The sequence below is a fragment of the Nyctereutes procyonoides genome, unplaced genomic scaffold (assembly GCF_905146905.1).
Source record: "Nyctereutes procyonoides isolate TBG_1078 unplaced genomic scaffold, NYPRO_anot_genome, whole genome shotgun sequence".
In the NCBI taxonomy this organism is placed as follows: domain Eukaryota; kingdom Metazoa; phylum Chordata; class Mammalia; order Carnivora; family Canidae; genus Nyctereutes; species Nyctereutes procyonoides.
In genome coordinates this window covers 16782577-16806046 of record NW_026575049.1, presented here as the reverse complement: position 1 = coordinate 16806046, position 23470 = coordinate 16782577, and the positions used below count along the sequence as shown (strand labels likewise).

General features: G+C 37.5%; 1 protein-coding gene across 1 annotated transcript; it reads left to right on the top strand.

The window, feature by feature from the left end:
- The first annotated feature begins 20435 nt into the window (after positions 1–20435).
- LOC129511364 (olfactory receptor 12-like) lies at positions 20436–21287 on the top strand. The gene has a single exon (XM_055327952.1). The coding sequence runs from the start codon at positions 20436–20438 to the stop codon at positions 21285–21287; it is 852 nt and encodes a 283-aa protein (XP_055183927.1).
- The last annotated feature ends 2183 nt before the right edge of the window (positions 21288–23470 follow it).

The window sequence follows — 23470 nt, the reverse complement described above, 5'->3', positions numbered from 1 at the left end:
AAGACCCCAAACAGCCAGGGGAATTTTAAAAAAGAAAACCATATCTGGGGGCATCACAATGCCAGATTTCAGGTTGTACTACAAAGCTGTGGTCATCAAGACAGTGTGGTACTGGCACAAAAACAGACATATAGATCAATGGAACAGAACAGAGAACCCAGAAGTGGACCCTGAACTTTATGGTCAACTAATATATGATAAAGGAGGAAAGACGATCCACTGGAAGAAAGACAGTCTCTTCAATAAATGGTGCTGGGAAAATTGGACATCCACATGCAGAAGAATGAAACTGGACCACTCTCTTGCACCATACACAAAGATAAACTCAAAATAGATGAAAGATCTAAATGTGAGACAAGATTCCATCAAAATCCCAGAGGAGAACTCAGGCAACACCCTTTTTGAACTTGGCCACAGTAACCGGAGAAGGACAAACAGTGTATGTTCTCATTCATTTGGGGAATATGAATAATAATGAAAGGGAATATAAGGGAAGGGAGAAGAAATGTGTGAGAAATATCAGAAAGGGAGACAGAACATACAGACTTCTAACTCTGGGAAATGAACTAGGGGTGGTGGAGGGGGAGGAGGGTGGGGGGTGGGGGTGAATGGGTGACGGGCACTGAGGGGTACACTTGATGGGATGAGCACTGGGTGTTATTCTGTATGTTGGTAAATTGAAAACCAATAAAAATTAATTTATAAAATTAAAAATAAATAAATAAATAAATAAATAAATAAAATCTTAAAAAAAGAAAGCAGAATCTATCTTTCCAGCTCTGAAAAACTTAACTCTTAGAAATAAATAGTGTGTAAACTATTAACACCACTGTAGTTAATACAAATTGTATATATGGATCAAGTTAAACCCTGGGAGTATACTAAATGACCAAATTAACTTAATCTTCTGCAAATCTCTTAGTGCAAGATCTTAGCTTTTATAGAGTTACTATCACATGTCACTATATTAAATCTTCCCTTGCACGTAGCATAAACATATTATTCTGTCCATGATAATAAGCTCTACACATGAAGTTATTTTTAGAATTTAATGCTAAGAAAACTTTGCTTTTTTTTGATGTGTTGGTATAACATTTTTTCTCCAAGAATACAAAAAAATAAAATAATGCAAAGACTACTTTCCTGTTCAACCTTGACTGTCATACCTTCAAGGAGAGTATTTGAAACTAAACCATAGAAAAGATTCTAAGTAACCTATATAAAGTTTATACTTTCATTAGTTTTGTATAATATTGTCATTTTTATTTTGCTGATTATAAACATGAATAGTTGTTTATTGGTTAAAATGGTTGTTTGAAGCCACAATTCCTGGATTAGAATTTGGGCTCCTCACCCTATATTAAATTGCTCTGTTTTATCATCTCTACAATGATACAAATGGTACATAAGCCATAGTGGTCAGTTGGTAAAATTGATTTGAGAAACAAATAATGAAGTCTGTGTAAAAATGCCTAGAAAAGTGTTTGACACTACTTTTGTCAAAATATCTTTCACTATTTTTGTTGCAAGTTACTTGATATTATTTTAGAATAAGCAGATAGAAATTCATTCAATCAATAAACAAAGAATGAGCATCCATAATGCACCCTGATTGGAATAAATGCTATAGGGCCTTATAGAGAAATTCATTCCATCTTAAGACAGCAGAAAATCCAGCTGGAAATGTCAAATGATATGCACGAGATAATGAAAATATACTTAGATACTATAATACATGAGGATAACTATAATTATATTGAAAAAGCATGTGAAGAAATGGTGCCAAAATTGGCAACTATAGCAAACAATGGTATAACTTGGACAGATATGAATTGAATCTTAGATGTTGGTAGGATTTAGAACTAGACTCAAGGAGAGAAAATTGAGGATAATTCACGTCAGCGTGCTAACCCTAGACAGAGCAAGGTGAATGGATGCAAAGTGAGGCAGCCCATAAATTTCATGAGGTCATAGTTTGGAGAGTAGTAGAAAGCCTAATTTGCTAAATATAAATTGCGAACTTACAAAATCTCTTAGAAAAGAATGACAAGGCAATGCCTGGGTGGCTCAGCAGGTTGGCATTCAACACTTGAATATAGCTAGGGTCATGATCTCAGTATAATGGAATAAGGCCCCATGTCAGGCTCCATGCTCAGTTCTCCATGGAGTTGGCTTGTAATTCTTTCTTCCTCAGCCTCTACCCCCACTCACACTGTCTCTCAAAATAAATGAGTACAATCATTTTTCTTAAGAAAAGAATGACACAAGTAAAAAAGTGTTTTAGAAAACATAAATCTGGAAACTTGAAAATATGAACGCTGAGAAGATAATCATATAGGATTTAAAAATTTATATTCGGGATCCCTGGGTGGTGCAGCGGTTTGGCGCCTGCCTTTGGCCCAGGGCGCGATCCTGGAGACCCCTGATCGAATCCCACGTCGGGCTCCCGGTGCACGGAGCCTGCTTCTCCGTCTGCCTATGTCTCTGCCTCTTTCTCTCTCTCTGTGACTATCATAAAATAAATAAAAGAATTTTTAAAAATAAATAAAAATTTATATTCATTGAGATGAGAGGCTCTAAGTTTGATCACTGTAGCCATGAGAAGAAAGAAAAACAGGATAAATGTGAGGATTATTTCAAGTACTATGTAAAAAGTATTATAGAGAAAAAAAGGTTATTAGAGAAATTTGATAACTAAAAATGGAGCTGATTACAAGTTGTCACTATTAGTGACAGGAAGGAATGAGCTATGATGCAGGAGTAGTAGGAGGAGCCTAGGCTTGCCTGATCCCCTGCACAGCTAGGTAAAATCAGGTCATTCTGAATACCCTAGAACTAGATCTGAAAGCTGATTGAACAAGTTGCACAACTCAAAGGAGAGAAGAGGCCACATTGTGTAAGGTAGGAGGTGCAGAGATATGATGTTGGGGAGAAGTGGATCACAATCGTGTGGAGGTAGGGAGCCTAGGTCATAGAGAGAAGTGAAGAGGAGAGAGAGAGAGAGAAAGAGAGACAGAGAGATGGAGGGAGGGAGGGAGACGGAGAGGGAGAGGGAGATTGTTTGAGATTATGAGATTGCATAAGCATAAACAGAACACTTCCCCAAAGACATTGACTGGGAAAAGAGGAGGAGCTGACTTTTGTGAGTTTTGTTACCAGTAGAGCTCAAAGACTGGAGTTTAGAGTTTCATAGTGTGGTTAGTATAGAGCCCTGAGGGCACTGCAGTGCTGTAGAGAACATGAGCAGATAGCACGGAGGCAAAGGCATGACCTGAGGATCATCTGGGATATACCAGGAATGACCTTTCCCCCTTTTGGAGTGCACTGAAGGGAGGTGGCATTGCCTCCCTCAGGGGACAAAGGAGCTGGCTCCACTGCCCCTTAGCATAAAATTTAGTAAGCAGGACAACAGCAATAGCGGCAGCCTAAACTGCTCACACCAAACCCCCCTCCTGGTGCTTTGCTGGTGTTGCTTTTCTCACACAAGTCTGCCTGAGAACCAGTTCAGTGGCCCCCTTGTCCAGAAGACTGGCATAAACTCCCATACACACCATGTCTACTGACCATAGAGTTCTATAAAGTTTCAGTTCTAGTGGAAATAGCACGAGGTCTCTTGAACAAGCAGGCTAGAGCATATCTAGTTAAAATTCACCACACTCTTGTCAAAGTGCAAACACTCCTCACTACAGGCAAGGACACACTCTGCAGAAGACTGATCTGAGGAATAGAGCAGCCAAAACACAGTAGCAATGTGCATGTAGCATACACCAGAAACATTTCCTGAAGCACCAGGCCCTGGACATCATATGATGACCTCATCTTCAGAAAGCCATTACTCTCAGGAGTAGGAAACATAGCAGGTTTTCCTAACACAGAAAAGAAGACAGAGACCTAGACAAAATGCCAATATGGAGGAATACATCCCAGAAGAAAGAACAAGAAAAGGTCCCAGAGTTTAAAACAGATACAAGAATAGGCCTCATCCAGAATTTAAAGCTATAATCATAAGCATACTACCTGGGCACAAGAAAAGCTTAGAAGACACCTGAGAATCCCTTACCATAGAGATAAAAGAGCTAAAACCAAATTAGATTGAAATGAAAAATGCAATAACTGACATTCAACACCAACTGGATGTAATGATAACAAGGATGGAGAACCAGAAGAATGAATAAGTGAAATAGAAGATTAAATTATGGAAAATAATGAAGCTGCATAAAAGGGGGAAAGAAAAATCTAGGATCACAAAAGTAGACTTAGGGAACTCAGTGACTCCATAAAACAAAACATTGGTATCATAGAGTATAATAGAAGAGAGGTAAAAGGGGGCAGAAGGCTTACTGGAGAAAATTATAATCCCTAATCTGTGGAAAGAACTACATCCAATTCCAACAAAAGCAGGCCAACACCAAGAATTATCATAGTAAAATTTGCAAAATACAGAGATAAGGAAAGAATCCTGAAAGAACAAGGGAAAAGAAGTCCCTAAGGGACAAGGGAAGACAAAGAAGATTAGGAGCAGATCTCTCAGAAACTTGGCAGGCCAGAAGAATGTAGCATGAAATATCAATGTGCTGCATGGGGAAAATATGGAGCCAAGAGTACTCTATCCCGTAAGACTGTCATTCAGAATAGAGGAAGACATAAAGATTTCCCCAAACAGACAAAGACTAAAGGAGTCCAGACCTAAAATATATAAAAAGGAATTCTTTGAGTGATGGCTCAGTCAATTAAGTGTCTGTTTTTGGCTCTGATCCTGGTCTCAGGATCCTGGGATCAAGCCTTCCATTAGGCTCCCTACTTAGCAGGAAACCTGCTTCTCCAGATGCCTCTGCCCCTACCTCCCTTCTCATGCTCTCTTTCTCACAAATAAATATATAAAATGTTTTTTTTTTTAAAGAAAGAAGCAAATGATATAGAAACAAAAAGAATCCCAAGTACAACAGGTCAATGAAAACAGGAGCTGGTTCTTTGAAAAAATAAATAAAATTGATGAACCCATAGCCAAAGTTATCAAGAATAAAAAAGACTCAAATAAATAAAATAACAACAAATAGCTCAGACATGCAAATAATTATGAGAGAATATTATAAAAAATTATATGCCAACAAGCTGAACAATCTGGAAGGAATGGATAAATTCCTAGAAACCTACAAACTACTGAAACTGAAAGAGAAAGAAATATGAAACTTGAACAGACCCATACCAGCAAAGAAGCCAGCAAAGAAATTGAATCAGTGATCAAAACTCTGCCAACAAAAAAAAGTCCAGGGACAGATGGCTTCAAAGGGAAGTTCTCCCAAACATTTAAAGAAACCCTAATACTTATTCTTCTTAAACTGTTCCATAAAATAGAAATGGAAGGAAAACGTCCAAACTCATTCTAAGGGGCAAGCATTACTGTGCCAAAACAAATTATTTTGTGCCAAAATAAGACAAAGACTTCACTAAAATGGAGAATTACTGGCCAATTTCCCTGATGAACATGAATGCAATAATTCTCACCAAAATACTAGCAAATCAAATCCAACAGTACATTGAAAGAATCATACACCACAATCAAGTGCAATGGGTTGCAAGAGTTGTTCAATATTTGCAAATTAATCAGTGTGATACATCATATTAATGAAAGAAAGGATAAGAACCATATGATCCTCTCAACAGATGCAGAAAAACATTCAACAAATCCAGCATGATATTGATAAAAACTCTCAACAAAGTAGGGATAGAGGGACATCCTCTATCAACATCCTAAAGGCCATATGTGAAAGGCCCACAGCTAATATCATCTCCAATGGAGAAAAACTGAGAGCTTTGCTTCTACAGTTAGGAACAAGACAGGGATGCCCACTCTCATAATTGTTATTTATCATAGCACAGAAAGTGCTACCTCAGCAATCAGACAACAAAAAGAAATAAAAGGCATCTAAATTGGCATGGAAGAAGTAAAACTTTCACTATTTACAGACAATATAATATTCCAAGTAGAAAACCCAAAGGATTTTACCAAAAAAATTGCCAGGACTGATACATGAACTCAGCAAAGTCACAGGATACAAATCAATGTACAGAAATCTGTTGAATTTCTATATACCAGTAACAAGCAGTGGAAACAGAAATCACGGAATTGATCACATTTATAATTGCACCAAAAACCAAGAGACACCTAGGAATAAACTTAACCAAAGAAGTAAAAGATCTGTAATGTGAAAACTATAAAACTCTTGTGAAAGAAACAAAAGATGACACAAAGAAATGGAAATGCATTCCATCCTTATGCATTGGAAGAACAAATATTGTTAAAATGTCTATATTACCAGAGCAATCTACACATTTAATGCAATCCCTGTCAAAATACCACCAGTATTTTTCACAAAGCTAGAAAAACAATACTAAAATTTGTATGGAACAAGAAAAGACCTCGAATAGCCAAAGTAATGTTGAAGAAAATAAAAGTTGACGGCATCACATTTCCAGATTTCAAGTTTTATTACAAAGCTGTAGTGATGAATATGGGTTAGGGTTAGGATGCAACAAATACATCAATGGAGCAGAATAGAAAATCCAGAAATAGACCCATAACTATGTGGTCTACTCATCTTAGACAAAGTAAGAAAGAATATCTAATGGAAAAAAGACAGTTCTTCAACAAATGTTATTTGGAAAACCAGAAAGCGACATGCTGACATATGAAATCACTTTCTTACATCATACACAAAAATAAATCCAAAATGAATGAAAGACTTAATGTAGGACAGGAATCCAGCAAAATCCTAGAGGAGAATACAGGCAGCCATCTCTTTGACCTCAGTTGCAGCAACTTCTTACTGGTCATGTTTCCAGAGGCAAGGGGAACAAAAGCAAGAATGAACCATTGGGACTTCATCAAAATAAACAGCTTCTGCACAGTGAAGGAAACAATCAACGAAACTAGAAGGCAACCTAGGGAATGAGAAAATATATTTGCAAATGACATCTTTGATAAGGGGTTAGTATCCAAAGTCTGTAAATAATTCATCAAACTGAAGACCCAGAAAATAAATATTCCAGTTAAAAATGGGCAGAAGATATGAATAGACATTTTTCCAAAGAAGACATATAATTTCACTCATGTGGAATTTAAGAAACAAAAACAAATGAACATGAGAGACAGAAAAGAGAAAGGCAAATCATAAAACAGACTTAACTATAGAGCACAAACTGAGAATTGCTGGAGGGGAGGTCGGTGGAATGATGGGCTAATGGGTGATGAGCATTAAATTAAGCAGGGCACTTGTGATGAGCACTGGGTGTTGTATGTAACAGAAATCACTAAATTCGACAACTGAAACTAATATTACACTCCATGTTAACTAACTAGAATTTAAATAAAGGGTTGACTATACAAAAAATTAAAAATAGAACACAGACAAAAGAGAACCAATATATGGGTCTATGCAAAAGCAAAGCAAAATAAGTGAACAAAATAAACACTGGGGGAAAAAAGGAAATACAGATAGCAGATGTGTGTGGGTGCGCACAGGAGCCTGCACATAAGTTTTTGTTGGGTAAGAAGCAGGCGGCTAGACCTCTGTGTTTAATAATTGGGACTATAAGCATGTAAGAGTCACATATTTTCATCTTTTGTACAAGTAGGTGTTTGACTCATCCCTAATGTTTCCGTCGATGTGATTTGTTGGTTTCAGTCTATGCAATCTAATTTTTTTTCATGATTTTTCTCATCCATCATGCCATCATGTCAATGCTATGGCTTACATTGATAAAAAAAAAACTCATTACTTTGGGGGTTAGTAATTAATCTTTGTGTTTCCTTTTGTCTTTAATGACCATTTGTATGCCATTAAGTTAGGGTTGAAGGAGGGGTTGGCATGAGTTTGCTTGACGTCCTTTGGACATGCAAATAGGCAATTATATATACAATGTTCATATTAAAGATGGCTTTTTCCATAATGGTGGTAAATGAACACATGAAGGGAAGAGTTTCGAAGTATTCATGATGAAGTTAACAAATAATTTCAGTATAGGAGTGAAAATAAAGAGATAAAACAGATATCCAGGTAAAAGAATAAAAAAAGGATGAGTGACAGTAAGGATTCTTGAAACTCCAAGGTCTATTCAATCATATTGAAGGTGAATATAAGTTGAAGGAGATGAGGGGGTAGGACCTGAGGCTGGAAATACACATAAGGAAGCCAGATTATAAAAATTTAACCATGAAGCTAGGTTGTGAAAAATTCATTTAGTTTTCTGGGTTCTCTGCTTTTAAGTAGAATTATAATATTCAACTTACATATGTGAACAGTTTTTGAGATGACAACTGAGCCTATCCATAGATATACTGACTAAAACAGACAGGGTTATTTTATTATCAGCTTTGTAGTTATGTATACATATGACAAGGTTTGGAATATATCTGATCATTTGTTCTGATATCTTCTTAGATTTCACAAAGTAATATGGTGATTCCAGAATCAGGAAAAGTCAAGTGAAACTCTTTTAGATTAAGGTAATATTAATTCAGAAGATTATTATATACTGTGTTTTTATTTTAATGAGATTAGAAAAAAAGATTTTATTTACTTATTCATGAGAGACACAGAGAGGCAGCGACACAGGCAGAGGGAGAAGCAGGCTCCATGCAGGGAACCCGACGCGGGACTCCATCCCTGGACCCGTGGTCATGCCCTGGGGCAAAAGCAGCGCTAAACTGTTGAATCACCCAGGGATCCCAGCCACCCAGGTGTCTCTCAATGAGATTTTTTAAAAAAAAATCTCAATGAGATTTCTTAGTGAAAAACGTCTGGATTTACAGTGATTTAACAAGTGTACATTTTTAAAATGAATTAATGGATCTTCATAAACCTGGAGGGGGACTTTACTAAGCAATCTTGAATATTTTTTTTGTCCAAAAACTATGTCCATGAAAACTTAGAAGGCTATGTGATATAACTGCTGTATGTCCAAAAGCATGAAGAGCTCACTAACAGCAGAGATCTACAAATGTATTTGAACTGATTTTTACAACTAAGAATCTAGGAAAATGTAAAAAGAGGCTAAGTATATAATACTGCAACCTGGGAAGGAATAGTGTAGCAGCTAGAAGAAGATGTAGGAAAATCCACAGAACAAGAACAGGGAGCATGTGGATTAGGATCAATCCACATAAGGCCAAAACAGATCAAAGTAAAACAAAAGGTTTCTTTTGACTGCAAGATTGATATGAGGCAACATGAAAAAAAACCTTTCAGTCTACATGCCTTTGAAAAAGTATAAATCACTAGTATCTATGGAGTGATATTGCAAAGGGGGATAGGCTGTAGGCAGCCTCATGTCAAAGGCTGGCAATGGATTGTTTGAGAGAGATACTGGCAAGATCGAATCACTTTAATTTCTGCCGAAAGGAGATCTTAATAAAAAATAAGGACATTGTATCCAGAAATGAACGAACTATGCGGCAATAGCATATTTGTCTTTTTAGAATTTGAAAGACTGTCATTTAGAGGATCAAGTAGAGGTATTCAGAGTCTTATTTGAGATTTGGGTAAGGTTCAGCCAGTCAGGTTGATAGAGTTACCAAGAAGCAAGCATTAGCTTACTATAAAGAAAAATACCTTCTAACAAAAAGTCTTATGCAAAATAACTTTGCAATTGTCCTTAGAGTATTGACAAGGGAAGAAATAAGAGGGAGCATTTGTTTGTGGTGTAGTCCTCGTGGGATGACCCTGGCACTGGCTCTTTGTATGAAAGTATAATTGACTTATTTTCAGTCCTCAGAGGGACTTCTTCCTCCAAACTTCTGAAAAACTTTATGCTGCAATTGTCTGAAATAGTTTCATTAGGATTAGGGAAAAAAAAACTATGACTCTCATGGATTCTGGCTGCTGCTATTTCTATAGATCATCAGGGACTTGAAGGTCTTATTAGTCATCTTAAATTACCATTTTGCTCCCATTTTCTTTCAAATGTTGCAAAACTTGTCAGCATAGAGGCAGAAATTTTCACGTAGTTTGATTTCATAGATCCATTGGCACTTATTTTAATTTTGGTGTAAAAATATCTGTAATACTCTAAGGGAACTAAGGAGGATCCTGGTTCATCGTCTTCACTCAGTATTCAGGAAAACAGATACAAAGTTGTCAAATAAAATCATATTAAAGAAAGAGAAAATGTTAATAATAGGTAGTTAAAATTATAGACCTGTAGGCAAAGCCATTAACAAAAAACATGGCCATGTGGTGCTTAAGGAGGTTATTATTTTATCGGGGATTAAACGCTGTTTGGGATGTTTAATTCTGGATTTGTCATTGATAGTTTTTATTTTTTAAGATACATTTTCTTTCCTAGCCTGAAACAAAAAAGAATTTGGATCTCTGCAATTTTGCATGAAAAAGTCACAAGATAGAAAAGAAATAGAAGTTCAGGTAAGAATAATTTTAAAACTATTACACGTATTTTAGTCATATAATAATACATCCAAGGACATTTCCTACATGTCTAAAAGACATTGTTCTTGCATCCCAAAATGTGGTATGTCATAAATTAAAGATTACCAAGATGATAATAAATCTCAGTAATTCATATTCCATTGCTTGAAGGCAGATAATGGCTAAATCAGATTGAGAATATAATGCATTTTTTCCATTTAGTTTTTTTCCCCATTCCATTAGTTAACATACAGTGTAATATTAGTTTCAGGTTTATAGTATAGTAATTTAGCAATTTCATACATCACCCAGTGATGTATCACAGCGAATGCCCTCCTTAATCTCCATCACCGATATAACCCATCCCCCCACTGATTTCTCCTTTGATAACCAGCAGTTTGTTCTCAATAGTTGTGAGTCTTTCTTGGTTTGCTTCCCTCTCTCTATTTTTACCCCTTTGCTCATTTACTTTGTTTCTAAAATTCTACATGTGAGTAAAATTATATAGTATTTGTCTTTCTCTGACTTATTTCTCTTAGAATTATACTCTCTAGCTCCACCCATGTTGTTGCAAATGGCAAGATTTCAGTCTTTTTATGGCTGAGCAATATTCCACTAATACGTATAAACATATAGATACACACATACTTAACATGTCCTTATCCATCCGTCAGTTGTTGAACACTTGGGCTGCTTCACAAAGTGGGAAAGAATATCCAACGGTAAAAAGACAGCCTCTTCAACAAATGGTGTTGGGAAAACTGGACAGCAGGAAGCAAAAGAAAGAAACTGAGCCACTTCCTTATGACATACTCAAAAATAAATTCATGTTCTCATTCATTTGGGGAATATGAATAATAGTGAAAGGGAATATAAGGGAAGGGAGAAGAAATGTGTGGGAAATATCAGAAAGGGAGACAGAACATAAAGACTTCTAACTCTGGGAAATGAACTGGGGGTGGTGGAAGGAGAGGAGGGCGCGGGGTGAGGGTGAATGGGTGACGGGCACTGAGGGGGACACTTGACGGAATGAGCACTGGGTGTTATTCTGTATGTTGGTAAATTGAACACCAATAAAAATTAATTTATTAAAAAAATAAATAAATTCAAAATGGATTAAAGACCAAAATGTGGGACAGAAAACCATCAAAATACCACATTAATTTCAGCCTACAGTTATGACCATTTGGGATGTTCTGTATTCAGTTTCTCAGGAGAAAATAAACTGAGCCAGGTGTATAGATGGTGCTACATGTAACATGAGCACCAGCTGGAAATAGACTACTCCTGCAGCATTCCCATACATTTCAAGTTGGTTGTTCCCTAATGACACTGGTAAGGAAAATGGTTTTGTTTTGTTAGTTTTATTTTTAAGAGAGGAAGGGATAGCAGGGTGGAGGGTCAGTGAGAAAATCCCAAGCAGGCCCCTGCCCAGCCTGGAGGTCAACAGGAGCCCCATTTCACAACCCTGAGATTGTGACTAGAGTTGAAATTAGGAGTCCCATAATTAACCGACAGCTGCCCAAGCGCCCCAGGAAAATGTTCTTAATAGATATAATTTCAAAGACTATCCACAGGAAAAAAGACAGTCTCTTCAGTAAATGGTGCTGGGAAAATTGGACATCCACATGCAGAAGAATGAAACTAGACCACTCTCTCGCACCATACACAAAGATAAACTCAAAATGGATGAAAGATCTAAATGTGAGACAAGAGTACATCAAAATCCTAGAGGAGAACACAGGCAACACCCTTTTTGAACTCGGCCACAGTAACTTCTTGCAAGAAGGCAAAAGAAACAAAAGCAAAAATGAATTATTGGGACTTCATCAAGATAAGAAGCTTTTGCACAGCAAAGGATACAGTCAACAAAACTAAAAGACAACCTACAGAATGGAAGAAGATATTTGCAACTGACCTATCAGATAAAGGGCTAGTTTCCAAGATCTATAAAGAACTTCTTAAACTCAACACCAAAGAAACAAACAATCCAATCATGAAATGGGCAAAAGACATGAACAGAAATGTCAGAGAAGAAGACATAGACATGGCCAACACGCACATGAGAAAATGCTCTGCATCACTCGCCATTGGGGAAATACAAATCAAAACCACAATGAGATCCCACCTCACACCAGTGAGAATGGGGAAAATTAACAAGGCAGGAAACCACAAATGTTGGAGAGAATGTGGAGAAAGGGGAACCCTCTTGCACTGTTGGTGGGAATGTGAACTGGTGCAGCCACTCTGGAAAACTGTGTGGAGGTTCCTCAAAGAGTTACAAATAGACCTGCCCTACGACCCAGCAATTGCACCGTTGGGGATTTACCCCAAAGATTCAGATGCAATGAAACGCCGGGACACCTGCACCCCGATGTTTCTAGCAGCCATGTCCACAATAGCCAAACTGTGGAAGGAGCCTCGGTGTCCATCGAAAGATGAATGGATAAAGAAGATGTGGTTTATGTATACAATGGAATATTACTCAGCCATTAGAAACAACAAATACCCACCATCTGCTTCGATGTGGATGGAACTGGAGGGTATTATGCTGAGTGAAATAAGTCAATCAGAGAAGGACAAACAGTGTATGTTCTCATTAATTTGGGGAATATAAATAATAGTGAAAGGGAATATAATGGAAGGGAGAAAAAATGTGTGGGAAATATCAGAAAGGGAGATAGAACATAAAGCCTCCTAACTCTGGGAAATGAACTAGGGGTGGTGGAAGGGGAGGTGGATGGTGGGGTGACTGGGTGGCGGGCACTGAGGTGGGCACTTGACAGGATGAGCACTGGGTGTTATTCTGTATGTTGACAAATTGAACACCAATAAAAAATAAATTTATTAAAAATAAAATACCTAAAAGAAAAAATATATATATAATTTCAAGCTACATATTTGTTCTACTGCCAGGAATATGATCTAGGCCAATTACTTATGGTGATTTAGACCCTGTGAGCTGGTGGTTTAGTATGATAACCAGGAACTTCAAGCAATAAGATTAAAGGATTACAGACAAGGTGATCTGTTTGTAGACGGGCCTCCCTGACTAAGTAAGAAGACTTGAGAATATTGGTTTTCCAAAGGAATTCTCAGTAATACACATTTGGTCAGGAGGAGGATCTCAGTAATTTGGTGAAGCCATTAATTTATGATCTTTCAGACACTTTTCCACTCCCTTCCCTGCTCATTGAATGAATTTTCATCTATTTCTCCAGGCTCCGGCATAGATATTATCTTGTCCTTCTTGCCCACATTGCTTCTGTCAATACCACTCTGTCAGGACTCAACACATGTCATGTTCATTATGATGCCATATTACACCAATGCTTTGGTGCAAGGCGCTCTGTAAGAAGGGAGGTAAAGTGATGCACTCAGCCCAAGAGAGTCAGTAGAGTTAGCATGCGCCTCGTCAAACAGCATCAGTGAACTTCTGAAAGGTGGAGTCACTTGCTGAAGACTCAGTTGTTGGACCGACCAGCTGTCAACACTTTACAAAATTGGGTTATTGCCTCTAGGATATGGTCTGTGTTCTGCATTAGCAACCAATATATGAAGCTATTTCTTTCATATCAGATCATTGGTCCAAGTACAATGGTTAAAGTGGCCCCCACTATGAAACCTACTCTATGTTTCTTTCTTGCTACCCCTATGACACTGAACTTTGATGAATTAGTATACTTACTGGTCAACAAAGGTATAATTTTACTGAGGAACACAGCAGTTACTCCAAATTCCTGGATACTTATTTAAATGAACCAACAGGTAAACAAAATGCTTACTATACTTGAAGCAGCCTCAGGCCCTCTCTTTAACATAATAGTCTTTACATTTTATTTGTTTAGATCATGCATTCTTTCATAGAAAGAATAGAGCACTCCTGCACATTATGAAACAGGAATCAAACCCACTTGCACAACCTCCAAACATTGAGATAATGTCTATAACTGACACCATTGAGTCTGCATGTAATTGAGAAATGTTATGGACCCTGCATTCCTTTAACTGCCTTAAACCCCTACAAAAATGCTGTGCCACACAGACACTTTGGGTTTTGCCTTTTGACAAGAGTCTACCTTCCCCCGAGGTGGCTGGTCTCCTGAATACAGCTAATATTCTTTTCCAGTCAATGCTCATCTCTGGAGTATTGGCCTTTCATGTGATGAAAAGAACTTGGATTTCTGTAACATTCTTTTGGGTAAGTGGTACTGACTAGCAAAAGATATTAATAGAAATGAGAGGGAGAAAGGTAAGCCACGGAATTTTCCAGGATGCCTCCTAATACTACTATGACTGATGGCAAATATTAATGAACAAGTAGAGCAGTTCAACATGGCAGGACAACATGAGTTTAGATCCTTCATCAGTGAAGGTTTATGTCATCCCACCCGGTGAATAGGTTCTGGATACTGAGGTTATTGTTGAGACCAAGAAAGGCATGGAATGAAAATATCAACTATTGCCTTTGACCAGTTGCATATGTGAGGACTTTACGAGCTACCATTATTTTCTTCCTTTTTATCCATTCTTCTTTCCTTACTATTTAATAAGGTATATTTATGGCAGTTAGCTTAATACTTTAATTTTTTCGGGTTGCTGGGTAGCTCAGCAGTTGAGCGTCTGCCTTTGGCTCAGGGCATGACCTCGGAGTATGGGAATCGAGTCCCACATCAGGTTTCCTACACGGAGCCTGCTTCTCCCTCTCCCTGTGTCTCTGCCTCTCTCTCTGTGTGTGTGTGTGTGTGTGTCTCATGAATAAATAAATAAAATCTTTTAAAAAATACTTTAATTTCTTCATGTAAAATTTGCTTAAAAAATTTGAGATTTTTTTAAAACAGAACTATCTTTAAATTATCTAAAGTGGAGACAAGATTCCATCAAAATCCTAGAGGAGAACACAGGCAACACCCTTTTTGAACTTGGCCACAGTAACTTCTTGCAAGATACATCCACGAAAGCAAAAGAAACAAAAGCAAAAATGAACTATTGGGACTTCATCAAGATAAGAAGCTTTTGCACAGCAAAGGATATAGTCAACAAAACTCAAAGACAACCTACAGAATGGGAGAAGATATTTGCAACTGACCTATCAGATAAAGGGCTAGGTTCCAAAATCTATAAAGAACTTATTAAACTCAACAGCAAAGAAACAAACAATCCAATCATGAAATGGGCAAAAGACATGAACAGAAATCTCACAGAGGAAGACATAGACATGGCCAACATGCACATGAGAAAATGCTCTGCATCACTTGCCATCAGGGAAATACAAATCAAAACCACAATGAGATACCACCTCACACCAGTGAGAATGGGGAAAATTAACAAGGTAGGAAACAACAAATGTTGGAGAGGATGCGGAGAAAAGGGAACGCTCTTACACTGTTGGTGGGAATGTGAACTGGTACAGCCACTCTGGAAAACTGTGTGGAGGTTCCTCAAAGAGTTACAAATAGACCTGCCCTATGACCCGGCAATTGCACTGTTAGGGATTTACCCCAAAGATTCAGATGCAATGAAACGCCGGGACACCTGCACCCCGATGTTTCTAGCAGCCATGTCCACAATAGCCAAACTGTGGAAGGAGCCTCGGTGTCCATCGAAAGATGAATGGATAAAGAAGATGTGGTTTATGTATACAATGGAATATTACTCAGCAATTAGAAACGACAAATACCCACCATTTGCTTCAATGTGGATGGAACTGGAGGGTATTATGCTGAGTGAAGTAAGTCAATCGGAGAAGGACAAACAGTGTATGTTCTCATTCATTTGGGGAATATGAATAATAGTGAAAGGGAATATAATGGAAGGGAGAAGAAATGTGTGGGAAATATCAGAAAGGTAGACAGAGCATAAAGACTTCTAACTCTGGGAAATGAACTAGGGGTGGTGGAAGGGGAGGAGGGCGGGGGCTGGGGGTTAATGGGTGACGGGCACTGAGGGGGACACTTGACGGGATGAGCACTGGGTGTTATTCTGTATGTTGGTAAATTGAACACCAATAAAAATTAATTTATTAAAAAATAAAAATAATGTGTATACAGTGACTGTGGGGAAATATTTTTTAAAGATTTTATTTTTTAAAATTCCCCTGGCTCTTTGGGGTCTTTTCTGATTCCACAAAAATCTTAAAATAATTTGTTCTAACTCACTGAAGAAAGTCCATGGTATTATGATAGGGATTGCATTAAACATGTACATTGCCCTGGGTAACATTGACATTTTCACAATATTAATTCTGCCAATCCATGAGCATGGAATATTTGTCCATCTCTTTGTGTCTTCCTCAATTTCTTTCAGAAGTGTTCTGTAGATTTTAGGGAACAGATCCTTTGCCTCTTTGGTTAGGTTTATTCCTAGGTATCTTATGCTTTTGGGTGCAATTGTAAATGGGATTGACTCCTTAATTTCTCTTTCTTCAGTCTCATTGTTAGTATATAGAAATGTCACTGACCTCTGGGCATTGGTTTTGTATCCTGCCATGCTACCAAAATGCTGTATGAGTTCTAGCAATCTTGGGGTGGAGGCTTTTGGGTTTTCTATGTAGAGTATCATGTCATTGGCAAAGAGGGAGAGTTTGACTTCTTTGCCAATTTGAATGCCTTTAATGTCTTTTTGTTGTCTGATTGCTGAGGCTAGGACTTCCAATACTATGTTGAATAGCAGTGGTGAGAGTGAACATCCATGTCTTGTTCCTGATCTCAGGGGAAAGGTTCCCAGTGCTTCCCCATTGAGAATGATATTTGCTGTGGGCTTTTCGTAGATGGCTTTTAAGATGTTGAGGAATGTTCCTTATATCCCTACACTCTGAAGAGTTTGGATGAGGAATGGATGCTGTATTTTGTCTAATGCTTTCTCTGTATCTAATGAGAGGATCCTATGGTTCTTGGTTTTTCTCTTGCTGATATGATGAATCACATTGATTGTTTCACGAGTGTTGAACCAGCCTTGCATCCCAGGAATAAATCCTAGTTGGTCATGGTGAATAATTTTCTTAATGTGTTGTTGGATCCTATTGGCTAGTAACTTGTTGAGAATTTTTGCATCCATGTTCATCAGGGATATTGCTCTATAATTCTCCTTTTTTGGTGGAGTCTTTGGTTTTGGAATTAAGGTGATGCTGGCCTCATAGAACGAATTTGGAAGTAGTCCATCTCTTTCTATCTTTCCAAACAGCTTTAGTAGAATAGGTATGGTTTCTTCTTTAATCATTTGAGAGAATTTCCCAGGGAAGTAATCTGGCCCTGGCCTTCTGTGTCTTGGGAGGTTTTTGATGACTGCTTCAATTTCCTCCCTGGTTATTGGCCTCTTCTGGTTTTCTATTTCTTCCAGTTCCACTTTTGATAGTTTGTGGCTTTCCAGGAATGCGTCCATTTCTTCTAGATTGCCTAATTTATTGGCGTATAGCTGTTCATAATATGTTTTTAAAATCCTTTGTATTTTTGTGGTATTCATAGTGATCTCGCCTTTCTCATTCATGATTTTACTAAAATTTGAGTCTTCTCTCTTTTCTTTTTAATAAGGCTGGCTAATGGTTTATCTATATTATTAAATCTTTCAAAGAACCAACTCCTGGTTTTGTTGATCTGTTCCACAGTTCTTCTGGTCTCGATTTCTTTGAGTTCTGCTCTAATGTTTATTAACTCTCTTCTTCTGCTGGGTATTTGAGTTCTTTCCAGTTTTTGGCTGGATGCTTGTATTGCGATGTATTTCCCCCTCAGGACTGCTTTTGCTGCATCCCAAAGATTTTGAACAGTTGTATCTTCATTCTCATTAGTTTCCATGAATCTTTTAAATTCCTTCTTAGTTTCCTGGTTGACCCTTTCATCTTTTAGCAGGATGGCCCTTAACCTCCATGTGTCCTTCCAAACTTTTGTTGTGATTTAGTTCTAATTTCAAGGCATTATGGTCTGAGAATATGCAGGGGATGATCCAAATCTTTTGGTATCGGTTGAGACCTGATTTGTGACCCAGTATGTGGTCTATTCTGGAGAAAGTTCCATGTGCACTTGAGAAGAATGTGTATTCAGTTGCATTTGGATGTAAAGTACTGTACATAACTGTGAAATCCATCTTGTTAGTGTATCATTTAAAGCGTTTGTTTCATTGGGAATGTTGTGCTTAGAAGACCTATCAAGTGTAGAAAGTGCTCAATTGAAGTCACCAAGTATAACTGTATTATTATCTAAGTATGTCTTAACTTTGTTTATTAATTGATTGATATATTTGGCAGCTCCCACATTTGGGGCATATATATTGAGGATTGTTAAGCCCTCTTGTTGGATAGATCTTTTAAGAATGGTATAGTGTTGGATTCGCGCTCCCACCCCGCAGCTCCCTCAGTGGAGCCGCTCCGGAGTCCCTCTGAGCTGCTCTGGCCCAGCCTGAGCACTGCAGCCCTTAGGGAGCTCGGTGCACTCTCCTGCTCGCAGGTGTCTGTTAGTGTTCCAGGGAGCCCGAGGGCATCCCCGCCCTCCTGGGTCCTGTTCCAACTCCCTGCGAGCCCCTTTCCGCCCAGGAAGGTTGGTGCAGCTCCTGCTTCTCCGGGACGGGGCTCTCCTGTCCTGGGGACACTCGCCCTGGCCTTAGCCCGGCTCCTCGCGGGGCCCCTCCCCCTCGGAGGCCTTTTGTTTCTTTATTTCTTTTTCCCCCGTCTTCCTACCTGATAGAAGCGCGAACTCTTCTCACTGTAGCATTCCAGCTGTTCTCTCTTTAAATCTCAGGCCGAGTTCGTAGATTTTCAGGATGATTTTAAGGTTATCTAGGTAATTTTTTGGGGACAGGTGATTTGGGGAACCTACTCTTCCGCCATCTTCTGGATAGTCATTTAAGAAAGCAAAAAAACAAAACCTATGTAATATTGATATTTTTTGCTCTATTTATAATGTCTTCAATTAAATTAGCAATATATGTAGGAAGAGAAACCACTTCTTGTTAGAGAAGTTAATCCTGTACTTCAACAATTATATGTCTCTCTATGTAAACAGAATAATTTCCATAACTAAGATGTTAGCATTTGACAGGAAAAGAAAAAAGACTTGCTGGAGTTTGGCTGCAGCAAGGGAGTGGAGGTACCAGAATCAGAGAGCAGAGATTCAAAGTAGATGAAGTAGGAAGTAGAGTCTGAACAGAGCATGTTCATGTAGGAGTCTGATCATTTCACGTGACTTTGAGACTGATGCTTCTTTCGCCTTCATGAAGCAGTGACCTCATGTTTCTTAATGCCTTTTATTATTATTTTTATGTTTTAAGTATTTTATTTATTCATGAGACACACACAGAGAGAGGCAGAGACAGAGAGGGAGAAGCAGGCTCCTTACCAGGAGCCTGATGTGGGACTGGATCCCAGATCCTGGGATCATGACCCAAGCCAAAGGCAGATGCTCAACCACGGAGCCACCCAGGCATCCTTCTTAATGTCTTTTAAATAGTGGAATGTTTTGAGAACCAAATTAACTGCCTTTGTGGTGGGGAAGGAAATCATCTGTGTTTCACCCATTTTTCCATTCCTAATGCAAAAATAATTTTTAGGTGCCTATTTGCTGATTTATTTATTTGGCTAATATGTATTATGCTTTTAAGGTGTGCTAGTAACTGAAATGTTTCTTTTCCTACTCTCTCATGTTACCTTCACAGTGGTCCTCTAATGTAGGTATTATTAGTATCTCCCATCTGAGAAAAGATTTCAAGGCATTGGAAGTTCAGGTAGTTATATTAGATCTATTAGATTGAAAGAGGTATAATTTAGACTCAGTGGGCCTGATTCCATAGCTTGGAGCAAAGGGCATAAGATGGCTGATGTCATCACTGTCCCAGACATCCCTGCCCATCTACATTCCCCACAGCATGAGGACACAAAATATATTAGAAAAATAAGGCTCTTCTGTCAGATACATTGCCAAGGACACCTCTTAGCACTTTTTCTCTCACTGAGAACTTCAGGAGTCGAAAGGCATTCCACAGGCTTCATGATCATCCCCTCATCTTCTCAGATAGATCTCAGCTATGAAGAAAGAGCTGAACAGGAATTCCTCAGAAGTGACTGAGTTCATTCTACTGGGCTTCAGAACAGCTTCAGACATACAGATCCTCTTATTCTTATGCTTCTTGCTGGTCTACATGGTCATCGTAGTGGGAAATATCAGCATGATAATTGTCATCAGGATGGACTCCAGACTTCACACACCTATGTATTTCTTCCTTAGAAACTTGTCCTATTTAAATCACTGCTGCTCCACAGTCATTGCTCCTAAAGCTCTGGCTACTTTCTTGTCCAAGGACAAGAAAATTTCATACAATGGCTGTGCAGCACAGTTCTTTTTCTTTGCTCTCTGTGTTGGAACTGAAGGCTTTCTTCTGGCCGTGATGGCATATGATCGCTTCTCAGCCATTTGCTCGCCATTCCTCTATCCTGTCTGTATGTCTCGACAGGTTTGTGTTCACTTAGTAATTGGCTCCTACATATGTGGAGACATCAACTCCATGGTCCAGACAGGATTCACCTTCAGCTTGTGTTTCTGTGGAGAAAACCACTTCTTCTGTGATGTCCCAGCCCTGATCAAGATCTCATGTGTAGACACGTCTGTGAACAAGATGGTGCTGTTCATTCTCTCCTCCCTCATCATTGTCACCACCACAAGTGTCATCCTGGTTTCCTATGCTTACATACTCTCCACTGTCCTGAAGATCCCCTCCACCCATGGCAGGGGTAAGACCTCCACTTGTAGCCCTCAAATCACTCTGGTGAGTTTGTTCTATGGGACCGTGTTCTTCATGTACGCCCAGCCCGGGGCCATTTCCTCCCCAGAGAAAAGCAAGATTATAGCTGTGTCCTCACTATTATCATCCCTATGTTGAATCCACTGATTTATAGTCTAAGGAATAAGGAGGTGAAAAATGCTGTGAAAAGGGTATTGTTGAGAAAAGTATCTTTTCATTGATGCCAGCCATGTATAAAACTGTATGTTAGACTAAAAGCAATATTTTCAATAATTTGTTATAGAATACTTTCAAGTAAAGCTATCTAAAAGTTTTGAAGTTCAAAGGTTATTTTATCTTTATAACATCAATAGATTCTATAGGAATTAATTTAAAAATCAACATAGATTTTTCATAATCCTACATAATTATTTCATGGTGTGATATCTAGTTACCTTGTAGGTTTGCTATTTATATTTTATTTTTCTTAGGTGTATGCAAAGTTACAATTACAATACAGTATACTAAATTAATATACAACTGTAGTTTATTATATCTATAAATTGTTTATATTTACAAATATATATATATGTAAATATTTGCATATCCATCTATATGTCTGGATAGGGAGACACGTGAGAGAGACATTACTGAATGTTTTATGCTCTTTGTTTTCTCCAAATCATAACCAAGCTTGCCGCTGTCCAATCTGTCGCAAATGCATACTCACAGTGTTATGGCAATGTAAATTATTGGCTTTGTCTAAATTATACAAATTGATACGAAGTATTACACCAATAATATCCTTAATAATATCCTTCTATCATCCAAAAACTAATGATTCCTAAATAAAAAATCAATAAAAGTGATGTGGTTGCTGTAAAACTATCTTGTCATGGGGGTCTTAGTTACAAATGTTTGATAATCTTTCCAGTATCACTCATGCTTATTTGCTTGTTGGTCTCATTACGGTCTATTTATATTCTGGGATCATTTTCCCAACCTGTATACTGATTGAAAAATCCTTATTCTTCTCTATATTTGAAAAATTATTGCCAAGAGTGACATAAAATCGCATCTTACAATAATTTAATTCTTTCAATGTCTGTGGTTAGCTATGATTTGTAATAATCTTTAGAACTTTATCCTATTTATATTCTTTAATTAAATTTGTCATGGGTTTGACTTCATGCCATTAGAACTTTGAATTTATGGTCATTATTTTTAAGATAGTTTATAGTGTGATATCTAATTGTTGCATAGGTTTATTTTTCTAGTTTTGTTTTTCTTAGATGTATCTAAAATTGCAACTCATAAATTTGATACATACTCATTAATTAGATTCATTAATGTAACATCTCTATATACATTTGCATATATGCATAATTATTTTAACTCATTTACTTAAGATCTTGTTCTATTACATTTTTGTTTCTGAACTTATATGTTGAATGTTTGATTAAATAATTTTTTGTTTTTACTTTAATGACATATTTAAAACTTTTACACAGTTTTCCATGTGATTTGTATTTGTTTTCAGTATTGTAAAAATAATTTTTCTGTTTACTTTAATGTTAAGGATTCTTTAGATGATTTTTCTTATTCCAATATACTTGACTTATTTGGATGATAACTTTTTATTGTTGATTAAATATAAAAACAATATTGTCTCATAGATAAAAGAATATTTGATAGTTTTTACTCTATTTTATGATTTTAAAAACAGTGAAATCAGAAAACTTCATCAATCTGTCAAATTATAGTTATAAAAACTGAATGAACACACATTCTAAAGTGGAATATGTAGACATATTTTCTTTAAAATTAGGAAAAAGACAAAATCTCCGTTATTCCTAATGCAGTTCACCATTTTATTATACCTAGTGAGAGCAACGTGATAATAAGTTTAAAGTTAAGGGATTAAGTGTAGGATTAAACAGTTTATTAAACATGATTATTTCCAAAGAAAAAATGAAAGAAGTGTTTATATAGATGTCTGGACCAACATAAAAAATCAATTTCATATCTCCAGAACTGTTGTGAACAACTAAAATATTTAATTAAAAGCCTGCACCATTATACGTGTATCCAAGATTCTCAAGGGTTTAGCTAATTCAGCAAAAGATGTATATGATCTCAAAGTGGAAAATTATAAAATTCTTTGGATTATGCAATAGAAAAGCATCATTCAAAAATTACAAAGAAGAAAGTAAGGAAGAGTGATGTCAGAAGATGATGAAATAAGTCATCCTCTTTCTATATTCCTGAATGATAATTTGGCATCCATCCGTAGACAAAACTGCCTCCCTCATGGGAGGTAGGGATCCAGGTAGGAGACTGTG